The sequence below is a fragment of the Podarcis pityusensis genome (assembly GCF_964106645.2).
Source record: "Podarcis pityusensis genome assembly, chromosome: 3".
NCBI lineage: Eukaryota > Metazoa > Chordata > Lepidosauria > Squamata > Lacertidae > Podarcis > Podarcis pityusensis.
Genome location: NC_138026.1, coordinates 39,699,002 through 39,723,225, shown reverse-complemented (window position 1 = coordinate 39,723,225; position 24,224 = coordinate 39,699,002). Strand labels below are relative to the sequence as shown.

At 38.6% G+C, this 24,224-nt stretch overlaps 2 protein-coding genes across 7 annotated transcripts in view; one reads left to right on the top strand and one right to left on the bottom strand.

Annotated features, from left to right (window-relative positions):
- PHIP (PHIP subunit of CUL4-Ring ligase complex) overlaps window positions 1–18,004 on the top strand; it is a 63,088-nt gene extending 45,084 nt beyond the window's left edge. For 4 of the 6 annotated variants that reach the window (XM_080998847.1, XM_080998850.1, XM_080998846.1 and 1 more), the window contains 11 exons: window positions 1,794–1,949; window positions 2,362–2,482; window positions 3,579–3,704; window positions 4,854–4,926; window positions 6,003–6,053; window positions 6,433–6,582; window positions 6,970–7,122; window positions 8,107–8,270; window positions 9,574–9,833; window positions 10,546–10,707; window positions 11,038–18,004. In XM_080998847.1, the coding sequence (XP_080854973.1) occupies window positions 1,794–1,949; window positions 2,362–2,482; window positions 3,579–3,704; window positions 4,854–4,926; window positions 6,003–6,053; window positions 6,433–6,582; window positions 6,970–7,122; window positions 8,107–8,270; window positions 9,574–9,833; window positions 10,546–10,707; window positions 11,038–11,729 (2,108 nt within the window). In that variant the 3' untranslated portion in view covers window positions 11,730–18,004. The remainder of the gene's footprint in view (window positions 1–1,793; window positions 1,950–2,361; window positions 2,483–3,578; window positions 3,705–4,853; window positions 4,927–6,002; window positions 6,054–6,432; window positions 6,583–6,969; window positions 7,123–8,106; window positions 8,271–9,573; window positions 9,834–10,545; window positions 10,708–11,037) is intronic. The other 2 variants (XM_080998849.1, XM_080998848.1) reach the window with 2 other exon arrangements.
- A 542-nt stretch (window positions 18,005–18,546) lies between these two features.
- IRAK1BP1 (interleukin 1 receptor associated kinase 1 binding protein 1) lies at window positions 18,547–23,568 on the bottom strand. The gene is made up of 4 exons (XM_080998877.1): window positions 23,146–23,568; window positions 22,378–22,443; window positions 21,419–21,549; window positions 18,547–19,649 (listed from the first exon to the last, which is right to left on the bottom strand). The coding sequence occupies exons 1-4, from the start codon at window positions 23,416–23,418 to the stop codon at window positions 19,367–19,369; spliced, it is 753 nt and encodes a 250-aa protein (XP_080855003.1). The 5' UTR covers window positions 23,419–23,568; the 3' UTR covers window positions 18,547–19,366.
- Window positions 23,569–24,224: the final 656 nt, after the last annotated feature.

The following is a 24,224-nucleotide window of genomic DNA, read 5'->3' as shown; positions in this document are numbered from 1 at the left end:
TTTGCAAAGACTCCAAAACTTGTCCTTCCATTGCATTGCTGGGGTGAATTCCCAAGGTCAGAGTTCATAACACTGCTGGATTCACTGTAATAAATCCTGACTCTGTTAAGTTCAGATATTGATATATAAATTGATTAAATTTAACACTTTAGAAGTATTATGATGATTGCTTCTACTCATGAGTGGTAAAGTGGAAGAATGAAGACTCTGTCCCAGTTAATTTGTTTATGTAGGTCAGGTGTGGGAACCTCTGGCCCTTCAAATGTTGCTGAACTACAACTCACATTAACGTTAGCCATTGGCCATGGTTGCTTTGGCTGATGTGAGCTGTAGTTAAATGCTTGGAGGGCCAAAAATCTCCCACTTTGGTGTTGGCGATCACTTGAAATATCTGTATGGAGACAGCGGCACTTGGCAAGCTATTTGGGTCCCCAACCCTCCAGAGCTGATTGGATAAGAGCTGCAAGGGAGACGGGGATTCCTTCCTGTTCCACTGATGGAAATCTGTCTGCTCAGCAACGCTTTTGGATACAACTTTCAGTCCGTCACTATATTTGTATTCTGTTCTTCTATATAAGTACACCCAAAAGCAATTCACAGAAAAGTAGGAAAAACAAAGGGAAATTGTAAGTGACCTGGAACTGATATTGTAAGTGACCCGGAACTGGTCTGTGACCGTAATAATAAAATTCTATTCTATTCTAAATAAACACCAGCAATACATTGCTATACATGTCATTTCCTATAAAATACAAATAACATTAAAATAACTTAATTTAAAGAATCTCCATCAATGTAAACAATTCACAATTCATTACGAACAGGAAGAGAGAAAAGGCAAGAGGCAAGAAGTGCTAGTCACCTCATCAACAGAGCAACTAAATAACTTTCTGCCTTGCTTCCAACCTTGGAGCTTGGAAAAGGGGCAGGAATCACTATGCAACTGCAATAATGTACCCTACCCATCTCCATAGCTCCAAAGGTGGAAGGAATGCTGATCACTTGCCATGTTGACTGCAGTGAGAAGAAAAGTAGAAACTTCATAAACCGCTTGCTATATGGAACAGCCTCTACTTTTATAAAGAAAAGCTTTGACTATTAAATGTTGGAATTGTCAAGGTTACAAAGTGGTTTAGTGGTTTACAAAATGCTTTAGTGTACCCTAGTGCTAGGAGAGACATAATTTCCCCTAACCATAAGTTTCTTTTGCGCCTTCTAACATTATTCTTCAAACTTAGCTACTTAAGAGTCTAATTTTAGTTGGATCTCATTTTAGCTCTTCCTTAGAAATCCTAAATTCTTAATGCCAGACTCCAGACTGGTTAACAAGAATGTTTATCATTATATTTGTGTGACGTGGAGATGAATTCATTTACATGCTGACCTCAATCAAGAAGATTTTCAATACTGTAAAAGTAATTAGATATATTAAAAATGTAGATGTGTAGCTCAAATGTATATAGCCTTTCATCCATCTAACTCAGTCCAATCCCTTAAGGATAGATTATTTCATTTCATTCTTTAAACAAAATAAATAAATAATCCTAGCTAGCTATGACTCTGTGTAAGTATGTTAATAATGGAAGATGCTCTGTAATGCAGAAATAAGTATTTGTTTTTCTTCCAAATGCATTTATAATATTCCACAATCAGTTAGTTGCTCTTAAAAACAATAGTGGGCTGTGAATTGTTTATACCATTGTGTTGTTGTTTTTTAAAAAAATAGGTATGCAATTTCTTAAGTTGCAAGGATAATTATATCAGCTATTATGTTCATTTTGTGTCTCTTTCAGCTGTGTTTCCAGAGGAGCTTGGAACTAGTGTTCCTTTAACTAATATTGAAAGCAGATCATTAATCTACAAGCCTTTGGAAGGAGAGTGGGGTTCCAGGACTCGTGATGATGAATGTGAAAGAATAATTTCAGGGATAAACCAGCTGATGACTTTAGGTAATGTGAAAGAAGGGGGAAAAAGTGTTTTTTTATCATTTCTATCCATTAAGATAGTCTCACATTCCTGCATATTTTTAATTTGGCCTTCTGTATTAAAATTCTTCTCAAAACACATACTGAAATTCAAGTTTTTCAGTCCACTTCATCTGTGGCAATCATTTCTATGCTGGAAAATGGCATGCATGAGATGGACTTTGGAGAAAATATTTTTGTGTGTGTGGGTCATAGAATACATATATTCAGTACCTTACAAGTAAAAAAAAAAGTCACTTCTACTTCACATTCTTATTGAAAGACTTGTAGAATTCCCTCTTTAGCTAGGCACTCTCTCACTCAAATTACTGCTGCACATTAAGAAAATTGCTTCCCTATCACTAATGTAGTAATGACATCTTTGTTTTGTGTTTAGATATTGCTTCTGCTTTTGTGGCTCCTGTGGATTTCCAAGCTTATCCAATGTATTGCACTGTCGTTGCATATCCTACTGATCTTAGTACAATTAAACAGAGGCTGGAAAATAGGTTTTACAGGTTTGTTTTAAGTTTATTTTATTGTTGGTGTTTCCAAAAATGTTTGTGATTTTATATATGTTAGGGTAATTTCCTGGGCAGCTTTTGCTTCTAGCTGAGCTGTGTACAGCACAGATCAATTACTGTGATGTACAATGAAATGTCAAACTGTCGTATAAGACTATCTTGTCCTATGGTTAAATCTTGCAATGCTCCAGCCCACTGTACCTTGATGTGGATTGCCTCTTGTCTAAAGGAAATCCTAAATGGCTTATGGGTCCCTTCTTTTCTTAACTGTTTTTCTAACTGAGCAAGTACTTACGTTAAAGCTGCTGTTCCTCTTGGAACTGCTTAAAAGGAAGCCTACAGGAGGTATTTTTGATTATAAGCTCATAATTTTATCTCTTTGAGCCTCCTCTCATAACCCAAGGAACCAGAACCAACCAACACAGTATTCTGTGATCTCTTTTCTCTAGGCCAGCTGCACTGTTTTCTGGTCCTTTTCTGGGACTAATTCAGAATGTGGGCATTGATCTTTAAAACTCTTTATGGCTTGGACCCAGGATAATTGTAGGGCTGCCATATGCAGATATATGTACCTATACATTTGCAGTGGAGGGCCTGCTGTGAGTGCTGCTGCCATCTGAGATAAGGTGGGCAGCTACCAGAGCGAAGGCTCCCTCCGTGGTGGTGCCCCAGTTATGGAAGACCTGTCCCCAATCTGATCCATTAAAATCTAAATATGTAATGACTCCACCTAGTGGTCAAAAGCAGGAAGTAGGTAGGTACTATAATTCAGTTTGCGCCTGCCTTGACTGAAGCAGTCATGTATTAAGCTCTCATTTTTTTCTTCTTGTCAGGATGGTTTTATATTTCTGACAATTTGTCCATATTATTAATTTAGCCCTACTCTGAGAAATGTGTATCCCGATAATTGTTCCAGAAGCGACCGTCTTTAGGAGATTTTGGGGATGTGGGAGGGACAGAGAGTAAGGGTTATCAGAAGTTTGCTTGTACAACACTGAACATCACTCTTCGTTTCCAGGTCTTTACATATTTTGAACAAAATTTCAAAAGTTATTTTTTCTGTGATACGCATGTGTTCTTTATTTCAAAGGCGACTTTCTTCACTTATGTGGGAGGTTCGGTATATCGAATATAATACACAGACGTTCAATGAACCAGGAAGTCCCATAGTTAAATCTGCCAAATTTGTCACAGATCTGCTGCTGCACTTCATAAAGTAAGCTAATGAACAGACCCACAGTGCATATTGTGGAAATAGCATAAACCAGAGGAATTCTTTACATGCTTTTAATCTATAGTGAATGTTATTTATGTTTACAATGGGTAAGAGTGAACTATTAATTGCTATTGTGAATAAGAGAATTCATTTTTTCAGCAATTACCACTCTTCCAGAAACAACTTTATCCATGGAAATAGTGTGTTGTAAATTCCATTGTGGGCTCATTTAATCTTGTTCTCATTACTGGAAGGCAAGGAATTGGGAATACAGTACGAACGCATCTTATGCGTGATTAATTTGTGTGATATCAACTTTGTGTGGTTGAAAGCCGGGTAGTTGAAATCCTGCAAATTAATTGCTGAAAGCTTAGAAGCTGCTTGTGCCTGGGGTTTTCCTGTTTTGTTTTGTTTTTGAGTAGAAGTGGCTTTGGATAGAGAGGCAGGAAAAATATAATCTGAGAAAGATACAAAGAAAGACAATGTTTTATACTCGGCATATTCTTTTACATGTTTAGAGGAGAGAACATGGTTAACATTACCATTTAAACAGTAGGAAGGTTGATATTTAAAATCTTCCTAATGTTGGGCAGTATTCCATGCTCCCATTCTGCTAGTGCAAAAGCCTTGTGATAGCAGAATGGAACTTTCTCTCCTCTCCCCTGCAGCTCCATGCGCACCCTCAAAATCAGCTCTGGAAAGTTGAGGAAACTTCAGAAGATTGGGGAGAGGAGAGGGAGTGGAAGCATTGCACCAGGGAACTCTGCTGGCATTACTTTGACTATAATCCAATAACATGAAGCAATAAAATTTTGTATTGTATAGACATTTAGATCCTGATTTGGTTTTCCATGAGCGTAAGGGTTCCTTCAATTAATAGAAGGGACTCTAATCCAATGGAGGCTCCCACTGGTGGAAGGGAGAGGGAAGACTATCTTCAGTTCCACCTCCAGCCCCCAGTGCCGTCTCCCAGGCTACTTTAGTGGGTCACCCAGTGAGCAAGGAGCTGCAGTGGAAAAAAGAACCAGCCAAAATTGCTTCCTCCCACCAGCGAGTATCCTGTAACTGGATTTCTGCTCAGGATCCAAGTTACTCTGTGCATCTGTGGCTGCAAATAAGCTCATTAATGCAAAGTGTTTTATTGAACAGAGATCAGACTTGCTATGACATAATCCCACTGTATAATGCCATGAAGAAAAAAGTCCTGTCTGATTCGGAGGAGGTAAGCTAACCCAATATGTCATGCATTTCTTTAGAAAGTAGTTATATATATTATTTAAAGTATTTTTCTGCCCAAATTTAGCTTTCAGAGAGGGGTTCTGCAATGATAATCAAATTCCTTCTAGTTCAAGCTCCTCATGTTCTTTACAGGAAGGATGGTTTTTAGTCCCTAATTTATTTGAAGTAATATTTGTGTGCTTTATTTATTGCAACAACAATTTACTTGTTATGTGAATTATGAGTGAACATTATTTCTACATACAAGCTCCATGAAAGTATATGCATCACACACATGTACACACCTCTGTCCCCAAATATAATGCAATTCTAGTAAAATCAAGTATTTAAGCCTTAAGCATTCTGTATGCAGAGAATTTCATTGCAGGTGTGTACCTTCCTCAGAATCCCTGTCCTTAGAGCCACTGCTGTTGTTTTGATGTTATGCTGGTACAAAGCTATATACTTTTGCCAGCTCTCTCACATCCAGAGCATAGTGTGCAACATAAAACCCAGTCGACTTTTATTTTTGGATAAAAGTGCAGAATTTGGATTCTAGTTTACAAAGAATACCTGTGTAGCTCAAATTAAGATAGGAAGATAAATTATTGCCTGGTTAATGTTCTTTATGTTAGTATAAGAAAACATTAATCAGATCCATAAATTCTGATATAATGTAATTTATAACTGTCCCTATACGTGTGTTTGTGTGTGTGTGTGCTTGTGTTTTAAACAGTCACCGTTTTAAAATTTGAGATTCTGGAAAATGCATCCCTATCTCAATACGAGTTAGTAATAACTTTACAGGTATTTGTGGGCCTTGTATCACACACTGAACTTCATGCAGGCAAGGAAACGACTGGAACTAGTAGCAGCAGTAACAAGCGTAGGCAGTGCCTGTGGCTGCTGTTTACAAATGCTGGCTTCTTAAAGTGTAAAAATATTTTCAGACTTACAAGTTCATAATAGAAAGGAAGTAGAAGTAAATAAATAAATAAATATGAAGTAGTACCCAAAGTTAAGTATATTTCAAATGCTTAGTATTTCTGCATCATGTGATGAATATTTTATTGCCCAAAGGAAGAAGAGAAAGACATTAACATGCCAGGCACTTCTACTAGAAAGAGGAAGGTAATATTTGTTTTACATCAGTGATTTCTGCTTTGGTTATGTGTGAAGTGGGAACAAACAAATTTAAATAAGGCCTCTTTGATTATGTGTATCTTCATGTTTAATATTATTGATTATTTCAATAAACGTTAAAACTATTGATTTTCCAAATGGTGGGTACCACCAGCAGCCCATGGCTTCCTTCTCCTGATTTTTTCCAGATAGATATTAAAAACTGACTGGGTTCAATTCAAGTAACAGTGCAAGGCTTCAAAATGTGAGAGAGGTCACAGAATATTTTTTCCTTCAGCATTTTTCCACAAGGGGATAATCAGTTTTCTGTTTAATTTGCAAGAACAGCTACTTATTTGATAAGCCGTATTCAATATTGCTGTTCTAGGATCATCAGCCCAAGCGGAGGTTACGTAATAGAGCTCAATCCTACGATATTCAGGCATGGAAGAGGCAGTGCCAGGAATTGCTGAATCTAATTTTTCAGTGTGAGGATTCTGAACCTTTTCGCCAGCCAGTGGATCTTCTTGAATATCCAGTGAGTATTTTGAAAATATGATGTTCTTCTGAAACATTTACCTTAGAAAACTGAAGTGGAAGAATAATGATAAACATTTTATTAAGTAAAAGACAATGATGTTGAGTTTTCAGCAAAATATTATTATCTATCTCTTTTACAGGTGTGGTTGTATTTGGTATTTCATGCATTCTGTTTGTTGAGGCTGTTCATCTGCCATACATCTGATTTGTAGCACATTCAGAAATTTTAGGCCTTTTTCCATTGGGGGATTTTGCTTAAAACACAGTATAAGATTTATGGTTTTTCATACTGGCTTGTGCAGTTATTTTCTGCTTTTTCAGTAATTAGTAATATAACATTAGATTGTTGAAATCAGTTCATTAATGTTTCTAAACATTTCTAAAGGATTACAGAGACATCATTGATACGCCAATGGATTTTGCCACGGTTCGGGAAACACTAGAAGCAGGGAACTATGAATCGCCAATGGAATTGTGTAAAGATGTGAGGCTAATCTTCAGCAACTCCAAAGTGTATACACCGTGCAAAAGATCAAGAGTATGGCTTTGCAATTTATTTCTTGATATGTACTGATGTTCTTTAAATGTTGTGTTTGTTGCTAGAGAAGCGGAATGTGTAATTGATTTGAATATGGACAACAAAACACGTCTCAGACGTTAAATTTAAAGTATATTTAAAGATATAGTTGGTGTTACCTGAAATAATACCTTATTTTGGGTCTTGTGCCTGTTCACGGAGAATCCCGATACAATTCAACGGATCCTTATTCCCTGCATCTACCTATTTTTCCTGCACTTGGGCATGCAGACAAGCAACGTGACAGGAAGGAACAATAGAGTAGATGTGAAGTCTGTGGCCCCTCTCCTGTCCTCATCCAGTGTTCCCTCTATCTGTGTTGGCTGCTTACATTCTGACCAAAAGCACCTATGGAGAGTACAAGGCTGGGTGAAGAACTGTGAACATTCCTTCTAATGTTCCCATTGCGGTGCATGGGAAACAGAGAATGTGATGCTGTGGAGCCTTATGGGGATCTTCTGTGCAGTTGATCTTGCTTCATGTGTCTGCTGATTTGTGTAAACTACTATGGGCATCTTGGGACACGGGTGGCACTGTGGGTTAAACCACAGAGCCTAGGACTTGCTGGTCAGAAGGTCGGCGGTTCGAATCCCCACGACGGGGTGAGCTCCCATTGTTCGGTCCCTGCTCCTGCCCACCTAGCAGTTCGAAAGCAGGCAAAGTGCAAGTAGATAAATAGGTACCGCTCCGGCGGGAAGGTAAACGGCGTTTCCGTGTGCTGCTCTGGTTCGCCAGAAGCGGCTTAGTCATGCTGGCCACATGACCCGGAAGCTGTACGCCGGCTCCCTCGGCTAATAAAGTGAGATGAGTGCCACAACCCCAGATTCGGCCACGACTGGACCTAATGGTCAGGGGTTCCTTTACCTTTACTATGGGCATAAATTTAAATGTAAGACAAACTGTTCAATTTTTTGTCATATTAATACACTTTAATATTTTTAATAGATTTACAGCATGAGCCTGCGCCTGTCTGCCTTCTTTGAAGAACACATTAGTTCCATCTTATCAGATTACAAATCAGCCTTGCGTTTTCATAAAAGAAGCACAATTAAAAAGATAAGGAAGAAAAGAAGCAGAAGCAGTTCTCTTTCTAGTAGCGTTGCATCAAGGTATGATAGAGTTCTTCGTTCTTCCAAGTGCAATATTTGAATGTTTTACATTGGTGTGGCAGCACTTGTGGCTTCCTTTTGTTAATATTTTACACTGCATAAAAAGATATTTCCTAGCTTACTCCCATGCACAGTCCCAGGGCTAGCTTTGATTCTTCCAGTCCATTTGTCCAAGCTGCCACTATCATACATGAGGCCACCTGACCCCTTGGTGTAGGAGTTGTTTTCTCCCTGCGCCCCACCCACACCCCAGCATCTGAGAGAATACAATGGTACCTCTGGTTACGTACTTAATTCGTTCCGGAGGTCCGTTCTTAACCTGAAACTGTTCTTAACCTGAAGCACCACTTTAGCTAATGGGGCCTCCTGCTGCTGCCATGCTGCCGGAGCACGATTTCTGTTCTCATCCTGAAGCAAAGTTCTTAACCCGAGGTACTATTTCTGGGTTAGCGGAGTCTGTAACCTGAAGCGTATGTAACCCGAGGTACCACTGTACAGTTAATTCAGTAAACTTACTAACCATAAGGGGATACTTGCAGACCAGTACTTAAGCTGTGGTTAAAACTTAAAAGCTAACTACAGTGGTACCTCGCAAGACGAATGCTTCGCAAGACGAAAAACGCGCAAGACGAAAGAGTTTTCCGTGTTTTGAGTCTTTCCGCAAGACGAATTTCCCTATGGGCTTGCTTCGCAAGACGAAACGTCTTGCGAGTTTGTTTCCTTTTTCTTTAAGCCGCTAAGCCGTTAATAGCCGCTAAGCCGTTAATAGCCGCTTAGCCGCTAAGCCGCTAATAGCCGTGCTTCGCAAGACGAAAAAACCGCAAGACGAAGAGACTCGCGGAACGGATTAATTTTGTCTTGCGAGGCACCACTGTAAAAAGATACTTAAAAACCTAGACATTAAAAAGGTCTTAGCTTGATAAGCTTTAGACATCAGACTCATTGGCTAATGGAGAACATTCTAGAGTCATAGAACCACAACATACAATGCCTTTTCCCAGTTTGTCACCCACCTAATATTCAGCAGCAGAAGTAATCAATTTCTACTGAATATTCTAAGACCTGGGCAGGTTCATGTGGGATTAGGCAGTTCCTTGGATACCTGTGGCCCTAGCCATTTAGGCCTTTAAAGGTTACAATCAGCATTTGAATTGCTGAAGAGGCATTGAGAGAGATGTGTGTGGGTGAATTGGACCACATAAAGACAAAATGGCTCATGGATGAAATTAGTTGATAACCAGGGCCTATTGCTATTGCTTTACGCTATAAAATATGAGTTGTCAGACTTCTCATCTGTTTGTAGTCCGGACAGGAAACGAAAAATAATAAAACCACAGCTGAAAGCTGAACCCCCTGCTATACCTTTGCCCCCTGCACCATCACGTTCAACATCCCTGAGAAACACTGCTGCTCAGATGAATGGAAAAGCAGATGTGACTTTGGTCCGAACAAGGAGTACAAGGGCAGTAGCAGAAATGGCAGTTAATGAACAACCATCTACTTCTTCAGGAGGAAAGCCTACAATTGTGAAACCTAGTGCTACTGTTACATCAGGTAAATCAGGTGGGTAAACTTATTAATAAGTGGTACAGATCTGGAACCTAAAATATAATGGCTTCCACTGCAGATGCAACATCACATTTATATGTTCATATTCAGATTAGGAAGACTAGGAACGCAATCCTAAATGGAGTGAGGTTGGGGATGCAAAGGGGCAATTTTACTGCCACTTCCAAAGGCCTGCCAGCGGGGGGGGGGGGGGGAGGGGATGGGCAGACTTGCCTTTTTTCCTTCACAATGTAAAATTTTCATTTCTGTCCCCTTTCCCATTGCACATTCCAATGGAGGCAAATTTAGTTAACTCAGCTGCAGGCTTGTTGTAGAGAGAGGGCCTGATTCCAGCACTTCTCTAATGAATGTAGGGGCTTTGGATACTACCTTCCCCCCAAATACACTATTTTGGGGCCTGATGCCAGCTACTTCTGGTCAAAGGACCATTGTGGACATGTCCCAATGTTCTTCAGTAGCAGAGAGCCACGTCTCCTTCCAGACCCCATACAGTCAGCAGATTTGGGGGTTGTGTAAATCATGGAAGTATAGAAAACCATAGAGTGAGGATAAATGAGTGAAATAATCTTAAATAGAACCCCTCAACAATATTTTGTTGAAAATATATTTCAGAAGAAATAAGAAATGTATTTATTTGACCAACAAATATATAGTAATTGAAAATCTTGTTTAAAACTTACCTTTTGCTCTCTCTGTTGTCTTCCAGTACTAGAGGATTCCACCAAACATTCCAAGAACCAGAATATTTTATCAGTCCATAATCAAACCAATTATACTCATAACACTAGAAATAATACTGCAAGAGAAAATGTAGAGAAGGATAAACAAATTAAACGTAAACCAAAATCTTCCACTCTCAGCCCACAAGGTAAGCTTCTTGTATTTTTAAATGTTGGTTGTTATGGAATATATAATAACTGGGGCTGCAGTTTTAGATTGATTAAAAGTAATTTCCACCAAGTAACCACTAAGTAATTTATAAGGCAAGTTTTTAGTTTATCAGTTTACAGCCCTGATTAATACTAGAAAATTTTATGGTGTTTTTGGTGTGTTTAATCATTCAGATGAGTCTAATTTGTATGCAACTAAATTGAGGCCTGATTGGTCCTATACTTAGGATTGCTCTGCACTTAATTTTTATTTGCTTGCAAAGGAGATGGGTAATGCAAGTCACTGACATGTTACTCTGTCTTTATAGCAGATTGCAAGAATAATGTCATGGCTTTGGCATCAGGAAGCATCCAGGTAAATGGACATGGGGGACAGTCTTCAAAGCCTATGTTTAAGAGGGGTCCTGGACGGAAACCCAAGATTGAAACAAACAACAATAGTTGTGAAGTGGTGCACAAGAAAAGAGGGAGGAAACCAAAAAACCTATTACTTGCTCAGCAAAAGAATTTAGGGCAGAACACAATCCAGACTACTAAAGACTTAACAACAACAACAACAACAACAACAACAACAACAACAACAACAACACCAGAGGAAGCATCTGTTTCCACTGCATGCAATTCTCTCTCTGAAAATAATGTGAAGGAAGACTTGTTGCAAAGAAAAGGGCGTGGAGGCAGAAAGCCTAAAAGAAAGCCAGAGGCACAAGAGCCAGGATTAGAACTTACGTTTTCTGCAGATCCTAAGATTCAGACGAGAAGCAAGAGAAAAAAGACAGATGAACCTATTGAAGAAGAGCATGAAGAACTTAAAGATTCTGAACCCCACATGAGAACTAGAAATCAGGGTAGGAGGACAGCTTTTTACAATGAAGATGACTCGGAGGAGGAGCAAAGACAACTATTGTTTGAAGACACCTCTTTGACTTTTGGGACATCTAGCAGAGGCAGAGTCCGCAAGTTGACTGAAAAAGCAAAGGCTAATCTCATTGGTTGGTAACCAGCATTTAAAAATGCTAATAAACAGGTACAGCTGAGGAAGTGGTAGAACTAAGGATATCTGCTTTCTGCTGCTATTTACAAATGAGAATACTTCTGATTTGGAAAAAGTATAGCAAAAACAAACTGAACATTTCTTTGAAAGAAGTATGTATTTTAAACTTTTGCTATTTATTGCCCTCCAAGTAGGTTATACATTTCAATTCACTTTGTTCAGTTGGTATTGAAGATTGTATAAATGGAAATTCTTGATTTGCAGAAATGTTACTGTAATTTTGGACAGTCAGTAACCTCTATTTGATTAAAATTGATAGAATTTTTAATGTAACAGACTGAGAACAGAACTCCTATTTTTGAATGAGCAAGGTACAGTACATTTGTATAGAGTGTAGTATCTGTGTTTTGCAGGATATTAGCAGAGTGTGGCAGTAAATGCCATTGAGAACAAATGCAAAATTCCAAACATTGCTAATAAGATGTTTAATTTCAGTAGTAATTGGGCACACAGCTTTGTACAAACAAACCTAGTGCAGCTTGTTGGTTTATCTAGGTTCAGCCAGAGAGAAAAATCACACTATGTAGATATATATATCCACATTGGAAAAAGTTTGACTAATATGTCTAATTTTTCAGACCTTCATTCTCGTATCAATCAAATCTCTGTTTATTGTGCCAAAGACTGAAAACCGGTGCAGTAGAAAAGTTTTTAGTGTCAGTGCAGCATACATTTTTCAATTATGCTTATGAATCTATGTTCTAAATATACACTGTTCTGAAAAATTATCTCTACTGGTACTTTGTAGTAAAAACAATTAATGCACTGGTGGGATCCTTAGGCAAAATGTATAATTGGGTTAAAGGATTCAAGGAAACTGCAGGAAAAGTGTGAGATTCTTATGTTTACGATGCGATCAGATTGATTGTTTATACAAATTGTGTTAAAACTGACTAAAATTTTAAAAAGTGTCTGTGTATGTATATATTATGTACACAAGCACATAAATATATACAATATTACCCAGGAATAATTTTTTTCAGGACTTTTTAGATAATACTAGATAAAATTTTAAAATGTCATACTTTTATTTTAAGGGGAAGATTGGTTATTTTCAATTATTAAAGATAAAAAGGCCAAATCACTTTTTATGCAATCATGTTTTATACAGTGTTCTCATTGCACATTGTTTTTCTGCACTTTTTACAGTGTACTTATCAAGCTGACATAAGTCAATATATACACCCTAAAGGAAAATCCCACTTAATGATTGTGCCTTGTAGTCTATTATTTTGTGCATCTTTAGTAAACTTAAGTTGTCTATTGTAAATGACTATATGACTTAGGGGAATGTATTGCTGTATGTACTGCTATGGAAAAAGAAACAGTTATTTATTTGTTTATGGTACATTTACTTATTTTATACCTTTAAAACAAAGTTTGTATTAAAACAAACTTTAATACAATTTCTATTGTTTGAAAGTATAGTCCAGTTTAAAAAAAGACAAAATACATCTTTAAACAGTTGCATGGTACAAAAATGTAACCACACTTTTTTCATTTAACACCCATTGGGAGAAGTAAGCCTCAATCTAGAGATGCAGATGTATACATACCTGTTCAAAAGATAACTGGTGCCGGCAGCCTAGCTGTTTGGAGGGTAAGGATCTGAATATAACCTCCCATGCTTCCACTGGTGGGGGGGGGGGAGGAGAATGTTAAAGGGGCTGCTTTTCCACCTCTCCAAACAGATTATTGGCTCTACCATGTTGACAAAACACAGCTAAACCTTCGGTTACGTGAATATAATACTGGTAACAACACACACAAAACGTCAGGCTGTTTGTGACTATGTAACTTCTTTTTCAAAAACAATTCAACATGTAATATACAATATCACAACGTGTAATTCCATAAATCAACAGAACATATTATGATAAAGTAAAGTCCAGTGGATGGTCAGGAGAGACAGTCCATTCAGTTATTAATTTGGCAAACAGGCAATAACCACGATATGGTATGCTTATCCTGTGGTGTTCCACATCTCGCTGCTTTGAGGATTCTAGCGTTCTAGTGCTTCTTACATGTAGATATTAGATGGAAAGCTTGAAAGTATGGCACAATAAGGATTCCGGGATAATACCTTGTTTCGCCCAATCTGGCTTCGTCAGCCGTGCATATTCATATTCTTGTGTGCCAAAAACATGGAACATAATAGGTAGAGTTATGAGTATTCACGGCTGACAAAGCTTGATGGGGCGAAACAAGGTATTATCCCGGAATCCTTCGTTCCATACTTTCAAGCTTTCCATCTGATACCTACATGTAAGGAACACTAGAACGCTAGAATCCTCAAAGTAGCGAGGTGTGGAACGCCACAGGTTAAGCATACCGTGCCGTGGTTATTTCCTGTTTGCCAAATTAACAACTGAATGGACTGTCTCTCCTGACCATCCATTGGACTTTATCAGAATATATTCTCTTGATTTATGGAATTGCATCTTGTGATATTTTATATTATATGTTGAATTGATTTTGAAAAAGAAGTTGCATAGTCACAAACAGCCTGACGTTTTGTGTGTGTTGTTACCAGTATTATATTCACGTAACCGAAGGTTTAGCTGTGTTTTGCCAACATGGTAGAGCCAATAATCTGGAGAGGTGGAAAAGCAGCCCCTTTAACATTCTCCCCCCCCCCCCCATGACCAGTGGAAGCATGGGAGGTTATATTCAGATCCTTACCCTCCAAATAGCTAGGTTGACAGCACCAATTATCTTACGTTTTGTGTGTGTCTACCATGTTGGCAACATTGACAGTCTGTGTTAATATGTAGTTTCCAGTCCGGGTTTGAGGACTGCAGGTGGAAGCAACTTCAGGAACTATGTATGCAACACAGCTATGTATGCAACACGATACTCAATTAGTGCACATATGTTGCTCGCAGTGGATGGTGTATGAGGTTCAAGATTAATATGCATCTTTTATCCATTTGTGTCCATGGCAGTTGGTTCTTAAAATGCATTTCTGATTTTATCACAAATACTCATAAACATCAAGATAATTCACTTTTATTTGAAGTAGACTAATCGACGTTATGATCAGGCCAGTTTAGAATGTTTGGAGGCAGGGAAGATTCTGTTTTGGTTGGTTAGTTGCCATCACCATCTCCTCTAAATAACCCATATTGGTTTGGCTTTTAAGAAAATATCTTCAACTAAGAGTATTTGCCAAATCATGATTTACAGTAGAATAATAAATTCTACTGGCACTAGTCCTCCTTGGATACCTATTTTCATTAGCATACTATAATTATGGGATTTGGGACACTGACTTATGTTTTTAAACATGCATTCTTACTAATATTGCAGACATTAAACATGAAAATATTTCAGCAGCCTATGTACAGTGATAGTTCATTTCACAATGGAAGCATTACAGTAGATTTATCTTGTCCATTTAAGAATTTCACTGTTGATGAAGGCAATCAATTTCAAATGTGTGATTTCCTTTTGTTATCTGCATTGTTATATAAAAGAAATTGGCAAAGCAAACATGAAACCCCATTGCTGTAAGTTACTCCATTTATAACTATGTCCCACTTGGCATATATTTATGTATATACTTGTATACATCAAGTATGTGTATGTAACGTTGGAGAATGGAATAGTACACATCACCATCATAGTGTCTGAAAATTACACATTTCAGAACAAAAGAATCGAAGTCTTATTTGCAATACACAAATGTATTGTTCCCCATTCATGAATAATTTTGTACTAAGAGTTCACAAGCTTATTTTTTTCTAACATTATTTTGGTAATATGTTTGTGTAGAAACACTTAAAACTGTAATTGTGCTAAATATACTATATAAGTGCTGTAAATTGCATTGGTTTGACTTAAATTACTGTCACTGGTTAGATTTGACCGATTTGCAAAAAATTTATTGTACCAACACAGAAGAGCTTTTGATTTAGCACATTTTAATATAAGCAATAAATACTGGTTCACTAACTTTTGGAGGGAGAAACCATAATGAAATGTGTTATGGATAAAACTATTGAGAGCAAAGTAATATTTATTTTATGGCACATTTACATGGAAAATACTATGTAGACACTCTTTCTGTTGGTAATTACAGATATTCACACAAGCAATTATCTTACAAACTTGGCAGTAATGAAAACAAATGTAAAATGCAGTCTACTGAATACAGCTTCTGATACAGAGCGGTCCATTAGTTCCATAATGCTGAACATTAAATTACTTCAATATTAACCAGTGGTTACTATACAACGATGTCTGATAGCAGCACATTCCATTTTCTTTGATTGGGAAATAAGTTCATTTTCACTCCAGTAATCAATCCCTTGTTTGGCTAAGCGGGTTTGAAATTTAATTGTTTCCCAGGGATTAAGCTTGAATTACATTGGTATAATACTGGGTACTGAAGAAATGATCTTTATCATTGTGGTATGAGTAGCGATGCAGCTTTACAAAACCCGTCTTCCTATAGTACTGCTGTGATGTAAACTTGCACAAAATTATTCGTACCATACTGTCAATTTTTTCCATGTGTGGTTAATTCAGTTGTTTAATACTTTTATCTTAGTTTGGATTGATCTTTGTAAAATACCGATTCAAAAGCATGTAGTACTTCTCAACGTTTAAAAATGAATGGGGACATAGTTTCAGTACATAAGTCATGTGCTGTGTTACGACTCTTTGTGAAATACCAATTTGAGCTTTCAGTTTCATGAGCTTTAGTACATCTAAAGTGATATTAAGACCCCAACCAGAACTCCATACACACAGCTCTTAAGTGTGTTGATTTCTGCAAAGAGCTGATCCTACTGTGCTGAAGAATCTGGATCCTTTTCTTTGAAGCAAGAGCTCCTGGTGGTCTATTTAATGAAAGCTTAAGGCCACAATCCAGTCGTGCCTTGCATCCTCAGGGCATGCAGGAGTTTCCTGCCATCCATCTCACCCACACCGGCCATCAGACTTCCCACAACTGGAGAGGTGCACTTGTGGGACAGCTGTGTCCTAGTGTGTGTAAGGGACCGACTGGATTGAGCCTTGTAAATTTTGATGTATCAATCTTGCATTTCATGTTCTTGGACCTAAGCATTCATCTAATAAAAGGGCTGTCCAGTTTCTGCTGTAAATAATGTACATATGTTTATAATTCAAAAAAGGTGTACATTTCATATATAGTGGCCAAGTCTGAAAATTATTTCTAATATAACAAAATCTGGTATTGTGTTTTTTTTTTAATGTGCTAACTTTACATAATTACTCTTGGAATAATGGTGAAGCAGAAAATTATTTTGTTGCTCTCATTTTCCCATTTAGTTCACAACATTTTGGAATAAAAGGTACCCTCTGTTTCAGGAAGGTTACATTTATTTCAGGATATTTTTTGTTAAAGTACCGTAGATGTGAGATGGCATTTTGAAGATGGAAATAGCATAATATTTGCTGTTAAAGACCAAACCCCAAATTTGCCTTTTTTAAAGGGTAAATAATTTAAGGAGCTATTTATATGAAAAATCATTTTTCTTTTGATACCAAAAAGGGAGCCAAATGCTGAATATTTGAATTTTAAATAAATGCAGATAATTGCTTCAGGATATGGTATAAATTTTTGTTCATGATATAATTAGTGCTGGAAATGACTACACCTTTAAAGATACAGCACCAAATTTCTACACTTTCACATAAGACATTTAACATGGTATATTTATCTCAGATGCATGTTTTAAAAAGGATAGGCTATTGACACACATTTTGAAGTTACATTTTTGGACCATTACACTGCAAAAATTGAAAAGAAAGTTATTGAGTGAATACCTTAAATCTTGCCACTTAATGTTGAAACATATAATGTAGTGTAACTTAAGGAAATTGTCTGGAACATCTAATTTTGAAACTGACACATTTTAAAGCTTTGCTTACTTTGTACAGTATGGTGTAAATCCCAAAAATGTTCATGTAACCAACATACAGTTTTACAAGTTTAGGTTTTATCAAGGTTATTTTCTTTCTCTTCTGCTTTATCAAGTTATAAAGTGCAGTCTCACACCTGGATGAACAGTGCCCTTTCTTTTTGTACATATTGATCGAAACTTTTATTGTTATGTGAAACACTTACGTTGGTTTTGATGAATAATACTTGGAATCCTTTTATACAAACTAGAATGTATGTGTATGAATTACTGTCACTGCAATGTAGTAACTACAAACCTATTTTTAAATAAATAGAAAACTCGTTTTTCTAAGCTGCTTTGCTTTTGTTATTAAACTAATATAAATGTGTGAAGTACACAAGTTGTGTCTAAAAACTTTCACCATACTGCAATCCTACGTTGACCCAAAAATAAGCCCCATCAAGTTCAACGAGTCTTAGTCCCAGGTAAGTTTCTACAGGACTGCAACCTTAATGACTTAAATATAAAGGATATTGATTGGCAACAAGAGTAACTTAGTTTCTTAACACAAATGCTCTAATGGAACTGGTAAATTTTACTACCATCACTACATGTGTGAGACAGCCTTACAAATTCTATTATCCAGAGATGTGTGATCAACTTTCTTTCTGAAGGCACTTATTCTTAACAGGTGCATAGGCAGGTATGATAATATACTATAATATAAAATGGACATTGTGTTGGGCTAGGAGAATGAAAAACATCTGCATTATTTCCTTGTTAGGAAAAGCTGCCCCGCCCCCATAACCTTGCTTCCTTACATTAGCAAAGCCAGAATAAATTCCACAAAAATAGCAAACTGCAGATGAAATACAAAGAGTGAATAGTTCAAACAGGTTGGAAAGTTAGAATTTTATTAAATTGGAGATTAAGAAACTAGGCAGAGTTGTAAGTTCTATCCTTTTTGTTTAAACTGCATTCCTTAATCTGTGAAACTATTCAAGCAGAAATCACTCAACACTTTGCCTAGTCTCACCACCAACACCCAAAAATTAGCAAGTTTTTCAGCAACAATGCAGTTTTACAGTATTTCCGTCTCTTATTCATAATTTCTTAACTCAGACTGGTTATATTTGAGAAATTTCTCATGTCAGACAGTAAATGCACATCCTTATATTTGAAGGCCAGGAGCTTCTGGCATCCAAGGAATTTCTCCCCTGATAAAACTACTCTCAACAGAGATTTCTTGAACTACACTGACAATGTGGCATTTCACCAAATGCAATTTGTCCAGTGTAAAACACTGAAAAAAAAACTGGTTTCTGTCATCAGCCATTAAGAATTATTCTAAACAGTATATTAAAAATGTACTTGTATCTATGGCTATCACAAGCATTCACTAGGTTGATTCCAAAGTTTGTTTTATTCATGGAAGGAGCTGCTGATAATGGAAAGTGTCTTCTATGAACACGAAGGCTTCTTCATGGCAAGAAGTTTTCTTCCAAGAAATGAAACGTAAATTGGGATCCAAGCCACAGCTTGCGTCCAAGTCCAGAGAATTACAACCTGTGCTACAATTTCATGGAATCGTTTAAAAAGTGAACAAACGTCAGAGTCACTTTAACATTTTGATTAAGGAAAAGCTAGTTAAGCTTCCTAAGAATAATGTTCTTCCCAAAGGAAAACACAAGGATTCCGGACTTCAGTAATAAATCAGTTTACATTTATGTGAGCTGCTTGTTTTCTCTTCCTTTCCCCCTTTATTTCAAAAACAGCATATACCCTTGAGGAAACATAGATGGTGGCACTCTGGAGTCTCTGCTGCAAACCCAGTGAGTCTGGGGCGTTGGCCAAGTGATTTTCGAGGTGGCCCTCCCACTCTTTCACTTCCTCTTCCCTTATTAGCAAAGGCTTCCCAAGGGGCTGGCCAAGCAACTGGCAAACTTCTTGAGCTTTTTGCCGGGCACTCCCAACAGCAGCAAGACAAACCTGACGTCTGAAAAAAACAACAAAGACAAATGAGAAGATTTAGCTAATTAAAGCAACAAAAAGGGAGTGTGTCAATTAAAACCGTTAACCAATGTAGTACCTACTTTTGAGCACTGTATACTCTGCTTTTCAATGAGAAAGACCTTCACAAAGCAACTAACAGTACAATCCTATACAGGTCTACCCAAAAGTATGTTAGTTTGAGTTCATTGAGTTCATTCCAGGTATCAGTGTAGGATTTCAGCCTCTATATATTCAGCGATGTTATCCCCTCCCCCATTTTATGACATTTAAAATTTATGCAACTTAAACAACTAAATTAACCCCCTTCCCCCACTCCACCAGTTTACATTGTTGTGAAAAACAACAACACACATGTCAGATTGGAAATCCAAGGTAAGTTTGTCAAAGGCTGAGAAAGGCAAATAAAGTTCCAATCTCACACAGAACAGAGTTAATTTGTCTTTTCAGAGCAAAGAGCAAAAACCAGCTCATTGTGTCCAGAGTGAGGTGCATGCTGATGGTGGGATCTCCCATGTTCTGATATGTTAACCATTAATAAACATGTAACAAACTAATGGAAAAGTATTTTTCTTCCACAGGCAACATTTAACTTTTGTGTTAGTTTTGCATGAAAAGTTAGCTGCCCTACCCTTTGATACCATTGATCTATATTCATTCTTTGAAAGTGTTACCAACTGCATGCTTTCACAGACCCTGCTGCTGCAGTTCAACAGTTTAATAGTTCTTTATGCTTCAGATCTGAATCAAGGCCTATATATACACTTAAGTGGTGTTATTATATACATGCACTGTCATTTCAACCTTTCCATACCAGACAGGCAAAACTCTGACATTAAGCCAAAATATATGTGATTGCATTTATCATCTCTTCTTAGGCTGGCTTTCTCCTCCTCATAGGCTGCAATCCTGTTCCCACTTTACTGGGAGTACAGTGGAACCTCGGGTTGCGAACGTGATCTGTGTGGGAGGCACGTTCGCAACCCGCAGTGTCCCATCTGCGCATGCGCGTGATGTGATTTGGCACTTCTGCGCATGTGTAAAGCGTGATTTAGTGCTTTGTGCATGCGCCGAAACCTGGAAGTAACCCGTTCTGGTACTTCCGGGTTTGCCGTGGTCTGTAACTCGAAAACACGCAACCCACAGTGTTCGCAACCCGAGGTATGACTCTACCAGATTTCACGGTTATTCATGTACCAGCACTGGGGTGCTTGACTGAATGATTTGTCATCTTAATGATACATTCCAATTTAGAACCTTCAGAAGAATATGGAGCCTTGTTTCGCTTTTTTGTCTACTTTAATATTATATCAACCTCTTTCATGGGGGATTTGCTCCTGCCATGGCGCTTGGCTTAGTGCTTCTGGTCTGCTTCTCTTCAAGTCACAAGTAGCAATCAAGGTTTGTTCTTGGTTTACTGTTCATGGTTTATTTGGGGAAAACAAAAGATGAGCTTGGATTCTTACATAATACAGCTTGCTTTCCAGCAACGGGACAAAAGTAAAACACCTGCCGTTTCCAACTGTATGCACTAGCACATTCATTTTAAACCCTCATTTATTTTAATGATGGTTTACTATTACGTAGGAGCCATATCTATACGAACATGTGTATTCCATCAGCTGTTTTCTTGGACTGGTCAACAAAATAGAAGCTTTGGCTACTTATTAGAGAACAGATTCCCAGAGGCATGGCACTGGTAAATCAAGCTAGTGAGACCTAACTTTCTGGTAAAAGGAGGAAGACATAACTTACCGAAGGGCATCTACAGCCTCCACTGTATGGTAAAAGTGAGGTGGGCTGATGATAACAGAGCTACCTAGCTTCTCAACAAGGAAGTTACAGACGTCTTGCATTTTGCCGAAATCACTGAATGTAATGCAGACCTATATGGGAATGTAAAAATTTGTAAGCCTTTTCAGTGCCTTAGCTAAAAATTGGCTAAAGATGAATAATACAAAATCAATTATAATATGCAGTTTGTACAAAGCTAAATTAGATTATACTTTCATTTATATGCTACCTCTGTACAGTAACTTCCAAGTACCTATGCTACAGAACTGCCTTAGAAGTAAACAGTGAACAGTGCATGAGAAGTCCCGTTGTGTTAGGGCTGTCATACGTCTGGAATTGACGTCTTGGTGTTTTTGTAAAAAGCTCAACAATTTCAGTGGCGTCCTTTAAAAAAGCAAACTTTTGGGCCTTCCTAAAAAAAAAAGAGCTCAACAACTTTTGGGGTGTCCAGGTTTTTACTACCGTACACTCTGTTCAATAAGACTTCCAGATAAGCATGTATGGGATTGAAGCCTAGATCCAAGGCTGCAATTCTAAACACAATTCACATAAAGAAAGCTTTTCTTAGTTTCAATATGAATGTTTTGAGGACTGGATTGTAAATTTGGTAGATGTTTCGATTTCTGCTTCCATAAATAACTACACCAGTATCTCATTATCAAGCGTGCTGTGATGCTGACATAGTTTTGTAAGGCTATTAAGATGGTATTGCAGGAAAATATTTCAGGAGTGGGATGGCAAAAAAGATTGTAAATAACCACAAGCTGTAATACTGTAATGCATGGGTGTGGAACCATTTTCACCCTTGAGCAGAAAAGCATATTAGGACATAGTTTCACATTTCTTGTTTAATGCTCAAGATATATATAAAAAAATGGTATTTGAGACATATGACCAATACTCTTACTTAAGACACTTGCCTCTGCTTCCATCTTATACACATTGTCTATTCTACTAAAGTTCTTTGTCACAGTCATGTCGTTCTCCTAGGGAAAAAAACCAGATTTAAGTACAAAAGTAAGGAAGAGAATGCTTTTCAGTGAAATTATGGTTGCTTAACTAGTACTAAGCAACGCAGCAGAGTTCATGGTACACTATTTCAAGGTAAAAATAAAAAATCCAGTTTAGCATAGATGAGTAAATCTTGTCTTCACCCACAATTACTGTATCAAATACTACTCTGGACTGTTAACCCAACCTAAGTAGAGCATGAAATCATTTGTCATCCAGCCTGTTACTCCGTAAATATATCTTGTTGCATTGAATACAGAGAGCAATTTTTAAAACCTGGTTGCCATCTAAGCAACCTGTGCGCAGCCTTAAGTTCACTGACAGCAGGGCAGGATGGAAATGCAGCAAATACACAATCAGGAAAGACACAGTAAACTTGGGCTTGTAGCCAAGGGTTTCCTCTCTAGTCTAATCATTCCACTGCGGTTTGAATGCTTCTCCTAATGGTATGGTGTGGAACCACTGCCCCTCCACATGATGCAGCTCGGCTTCCATCAGATCAGTGGTGTTGAGGATATCTCTAGGGGTACAAGCGGCCCACCCCTCCCACCAAACTATAAGAGCGAAAGCTTTTCCGGTGCAGAAGATGTGATGATGTGGTGTAGCCACAGAGAAAGCCATTGAGCTGCGCGCATGCGCGAGAGGTGGGTCGGCTCTCCTTCTCACCCTCTACCCACCGAGATTCCTCCGCGCTGCCGGGCGCTCTGGGCGACATAATCCAGCCTCCGAGTCACGCTGCTCCGCGCCGCTCCGGCCTCTCCTTTCTTGCTCTTCAGGTAAACGGTGACTTTCGCCCGGTCCGGCCTAGCGCTGAGCTCCGAAGTGCCGCTGACGTGAACTTCCCTCCCCGGCGGCCTCGGGACTTCATTCTCCCGGCTGTTGTCCCCAACGGCGGGCGGAGGGACCAGCTCGGCAAACACCCGGGCTGGAGAAAGCGGCGGTAACGGCATCCCGAGGGAGTTGGAGAAAGGAGACCGCTAAGGCGCCATGGCAACGGAGCCCTCAGCGCCCAAAGCATCACGGGGGATGTAGTTCTGGAAGCGGCCGCGTCACGTGGCCTATCCGGCGTCCCCCTGTCGGGAGAGGCGCACCTCGGCGCTTGGGAGCGCGGCGTCCCAGGGTTCGTAGCGCCGTCTTCCCGTTCACGTGACGCCCGCCGAGGTGCGCTACTTTGTTTTGCCGAGGGAACCCGCTGCCCTGTTTAGTTTGAGCGCTCGGAGCTTGGGCGCTTCGAAGCTGCGAGTTCCCTTAAGCAGCTAAATCGAGTTTTTTAATTCTCTCTCTCTCTCTACGTGAAGTGTCCTTAGAGAATAAGTTGGTAGTTTTCTCTCCAAGCAGCGTTAGCTCGATTCCAAGGAAAACAACACGGGAGAAAACTCACCTGCGCATGCACCCTTTCACATCTTGAACTTCTTTGGCGACGTTTTAGAAATGAAAATACCAAGCAAAAGCAAGGCATGTTTGCTTACTTACGTGCTGGAAAAGCCCGTCTAACTGTATGAGGCTTGTTACGCATAAGATTAAACCATCTCTGTATTTTCACATGGAGTGAACTGAAATACAGTGGTACCTCGGGTTACATACGCTTCAGGTTACGGACTCCGCTAACCCAGAAATAGTACCTCGGGTTAAGAACTTTGCTTCAGGATGAGAACAGAAATTTGGCTCCGGCGGCACAGTGGCAGCAGGAGGCCCCATTAGCTAAAGTGCTTCAGGTTAAGAACAGTTTCAGGTTAAGAACAGACCTCCGGAACGA

Coding starts and splice junctions, on each gene's coding strand:
- IRAK1BP1 (XM_080998877.1), bottom strand. CDS start 23,418: ATGCCGTTACCGCCGCTTTCTCCAGCCCGGGTGTTTGCCGAGCTGGTC. Junction 22,444..23,145: donor GGCAGCGCGGAGGAATCTCG/GTGGGTAGAGGG, acceptor TTTTTTCCCTAG/GAGAACGACATGACTGTGAC. Junction 21,550..22,377: donor TGTATAAGATGGAAGCAGAG/GCAAGTGTCTTA, acceptor ATTCCCATATAG/GTCTGCATTACATTCAGTGA.